This window comes from Nelumbo lutea, chromosome 4 (genome assembly GCF_056320005.1).
Source record: "Nelumbo lutea isolate HS-2025 chromosome 4, American lotus-T2T, whole genome shotgun sequence".
Lineage (NCBI taxonomy): Eukaryota > Viridiplantae > Streptophyta > Magnoliopsida > Proteales > Nelumbonaceae > Nelumbo > Nelumbo lutea.
The window spans coordinates 10,942,515-10,946,301 of record NC_142687.1 but is presented as its reverse complement, the minus strand read 5'-3'; the positions used below and the strand labels follow the sequence as shown (position 1 = coordinate 10,946,301).

The following is a 3,787-nucleotide window of genomic DNA, read 5'->3' as shown; positions in this document are numbered from 1 at the left end:
GATTTCAAATTTGTCCCTTTTTAATTGTTAATATAGTTGATTCTTGATCATTTTTTAATCAGTCTTTTTGTTTTTATGATATCCCAGTCAACACTCGACAGTCGGTTTATTTGTCTGTATGCGAAAACCGGGGCTTTCCTTACGGAACGGGATCTGCTCCAGCGCATGCACATCCACCGTGTATTGGGAATATATTTGTAAGTACGGAAGAGGTTATCAATGGCAATGTATGATACGATATGCGTATGAGGTGCGAGTGAAGAGCAGATCCGGTCTCTTTTCTTACTCCACAAGAAATTGAAAAAAAGAGAAAAAGAAAACCGCACACGTAGAAGAATCTTCTATAAATAGGAATAGGCGAGTTGCCCCTGTCAGAGGCAAGGCAGCTCATTCATCTTTGTCTTTGGCGTTGGTAGTGAGTGAAAAGAAACGGCAGAAGAAATGGAAATTGCGGTTGCGGGGATGGCTGACGGCGATTCTCAGCATGACCTGAAATTCATTCTCTCCTCCGGAGAGAGAGACTTCCTCGTTCGGAACAATGGCGATCAGGTTTGCCCATTCCCGTTCCAGTAGTTAGTGTATTTCATATCACGCTATCGTTTTCATTTCGTCCGTCTCTCTCATCTCAATTCTCAAATAGTGGTTTCTCGTTATTTTCGAGAAATCTTTTATCTCAGTGGGTTCATTAATTAATCAAACACTCGTTTGCTCCTGAATATCTTCCTTCCCGCTCCGCCGCCTAAATATAGACTGCCTTTCATTGGATAATTGAATTATGCGGATGAATTCTGGTTTGACATTCAGACTTCAACTGGTTCATGGCAGCAATAGTTTAATTAAACTAGAGTTTCTCTTAAATTAGGAATTAGTAAACTACTGGAAGGGTGTTTCAGCCAAATCGAATAAGTCGTGCTTTGAAAATTGCAGGTAAAGATAAGCGATTTGAACGGCAAGACCACTGGACTCTACTTCTCGGCTTCATGGTGCGGGCCGTGTCGGCGATTCACTCCAGAACTTATAGATGTTTACAACGATCTCTCGGCGAAGGGCGGTTTCGAGATCGTCTTCGTGTCTGCCGACCAGGATGAGGAGGAGTTCAATGGGTATTTTTCCAAGATGCCATGGCTCGCAATTCCGTTCTCTGATTCCGACACCCGCGATCGCTTGGATAGAGTTTTCCAAGTAAACGGGATACCACACCTTGTGATCCTCGACGCAAATGGGAAGGTTTCGACTCAAGAGGGTGTTGAGATCATTGGAGAGTATGGCGTGGAAGCCTATCCATTTACGTCGGAAATCATCAACCAACTCAAAGAGGAAGAAGAGGCAGCCAAGAAGGAACAGTCACTGAGATCTATCTTGGTTTCCTCCTCTCGTGACTTTCTGATTAGTAACGACTGGAACAAGGTGAGCTTAAAGAATCACCACCCATCTTCTCTACGCCTTACTAGTATTTTTTTCTTTGTTAGAATGCAGCATTAATTGATCAACTGCCGTAACAAGAGCTCAATCTTCATAATTTACAGCCATTTCCATGGCCTTGACTACGAAATTCCCTAATCTCTTTTCTGTAATAGGTTCCGGTCTCAGAGCTTGAAGGGAAGGTGGTGGGTCTATATTTCTGCTCGTCTTCTTATGGTTCCTGTGTAGAATTCACCAAGGAATTCGTGGGAATTTACAATGAATTGAAGGAGAAAGCAGAGAGCTTTGAGGTTGTCTTAATTTCCCGTGACGACGACGAAGAATCATACAAGAAAAGTTTTGAAATCGTGCCTTGGCTAGCATTACCCTTCAAGGACAAGAGTATCAGAAAGTTGGTTCGATACTTTGAGCTCTCGACGGTTCCCACACTGGTTATAATTGGGACTGACGGAAAAACTCTCCATTCCAATGCTGTCAACATCATCGAAGAACATGGTATTCAGGGATACCCGTTTACAGCTGAAAAGTTAGCAGAACTTGCAGAGATTGAGAAGGCCAGACTCGAAGCGCAGACACTCGAATCAATTTTGGTCTCAGGGGATCGGGATTTCGTGATTGGGAAGGACGGTGCCAAGGTAAGAGACAATTAGCTAGCATACCGGTTTTATCAGATTAATGAAGAGCTAGCATTTATCGTCACTATTGACTGAAATTTGTCTTGAATAATCTCAGATTCCAGTGTCAAAACTTTTGGGGAAAAATATCCTGCTCTACTTCTCGGCGGAGTGGTGCCCTCCATGCCGTGCTTTTCTGCCCAAACTAATTAAGGCATACCATGAGATCAAGGCAAAGGATGACGGATTCGAGGTAATCTTTATCTCGAGCGACAGTGACCAATCTTCCTTCGATGAATTCTACTCGGGTATGCCTTGGTTGGCACTCCCCTTCGGTGACGAGAGGAAGAAGTCGTTGAATCGCAGATTCAAGGTTATTGGAATCCCTACTGCCGTAGCCATTGGATCCAGTGGCAGGACTGTTACAACAGGTGCAAGAAATCTGCTGATGGCACACGGAGCTGATGCTTATCCTTTCACAGATGAGCGTGTGAAGGAGGTTGAGTCGCAATTAGAGGAAATTGCAAAGGGGTGGCCTAAGAATGTGAAGCACCCACTCCATGAGCATGAGCTTATCCTTACTCGTCGTAGGATTTACAATTGTGATGGGTGTGCGGAAGTAAACACTGGGTGGTCTTTCTATTGCAAGGAGTGCGACTATGATCTCCACCCCCAGTGCGCACTCAAGGCCAGTGATGATGCTATAGGGGAGAATGCTAATGGTGACAATGAAACCAAAGAAGGATGGATCTGTGATGGGGAAGTTTGTTTTAAAGCTAATTAACAAGTTACTTGTGATTTTCGTTTCTACTTTCTTGTTGGAACTTGTGGATTCTGTATTTCTATTTATTTTCTATTTGGCTTGTTTTGAGTTGCCTCCATGGCTATATATGGCTATGGGCTATGTCTGTAAGAGCCTAAGAGGTTGTGGTTGTGGTGTTAAGAACTGTCCAGTTTGATTAATAGTTTGCTATTATCAATTCCTTCTCTCTCTCTCTCTCTCTTTCTCCAAACCCTTGGTTATGTTGTGATGGCCAACATTGAACCATCTAATTCAATCAGTCAAGAGACATATAGAATGCATTGGAATAAAGGGAGAGAGTTCACTGTTCACATCCTCTCCCCTTGATACAGAAAATTTTCTGTTCCACTGCCAATGGAACAGAGGATGTGATTTCGAAGGGAGAGTGATACCTGTTACTCGCCATGAGAAAAATAACGGGACAATAGCGGTGAGTAGCAGGTCCGATTTGCTACCCACTACTGTAGCCACAATACACATATCAGAATCATTTCAGTTGCCATTTATGGAAGAGATGTTCGCTATGCACAAGGACTGTAGTGTATTGTGGGTACATGTAGATCCGAGCTCGTGGGTGAGAGGTGCGATCCACCGAAACCCTAACCTGACCCGGTGTAAGAAAATGTGGTGCTGCGATAGTTTGATCTAGAGGCCTGATTTTAGGATTTTGGATTTAGTTTGTCTAAGACAATTATTTTCTTTAGCATGCTAAAGGTCAATGCTTTCCATATTTTCATTGTTTGAGATAATGAAAGGACATGTACTGCAACCACTAATAGGCTTGTAATCGGACGGGATTCATCTAAAGGGAAAATTCTCGATCGTTATCCTATACTTTGGCCAAGTGACAATTTGGTTCTTGAATAAATTCAGTGCTCCGATTTTTAATTTGCGACAATTTAATAACTGGCGTATTCAAAGTATCACGTGAGATAAGGTGCATTTTAAA

At 42.8% G+C, this 3,787-nt stretch overlaps 1 protein-coding gene across 1 annotated transcript; it reads left to right on the top strand.

Moving 5' to 3' along the window:
* The first annotated feature begins 221 nt into the window (after nt 1-221).
* LOC148853890 (putative nucleoredoxin 1) lies at nt 222-3,016 on the top strand. Its single transcript, XM_088983238.1, has 4 exons — nt 222-549; nt 928-1,407; nt 1,578-2,057; nt 2,155-3,016. Exons 1-4 carry the CDS (start codon nt 442-444, stop codon nt 2,818-2,820), a joined length of 1,734 nt encoding a protein of 577 aa, XP_088839364.1. The 5' UTR covers nt 222-441; the 3' UTR covers nt 2,821-3,016.
* Nucleotides 3,017-3,787: the final 771 nt, after the last annotated feature.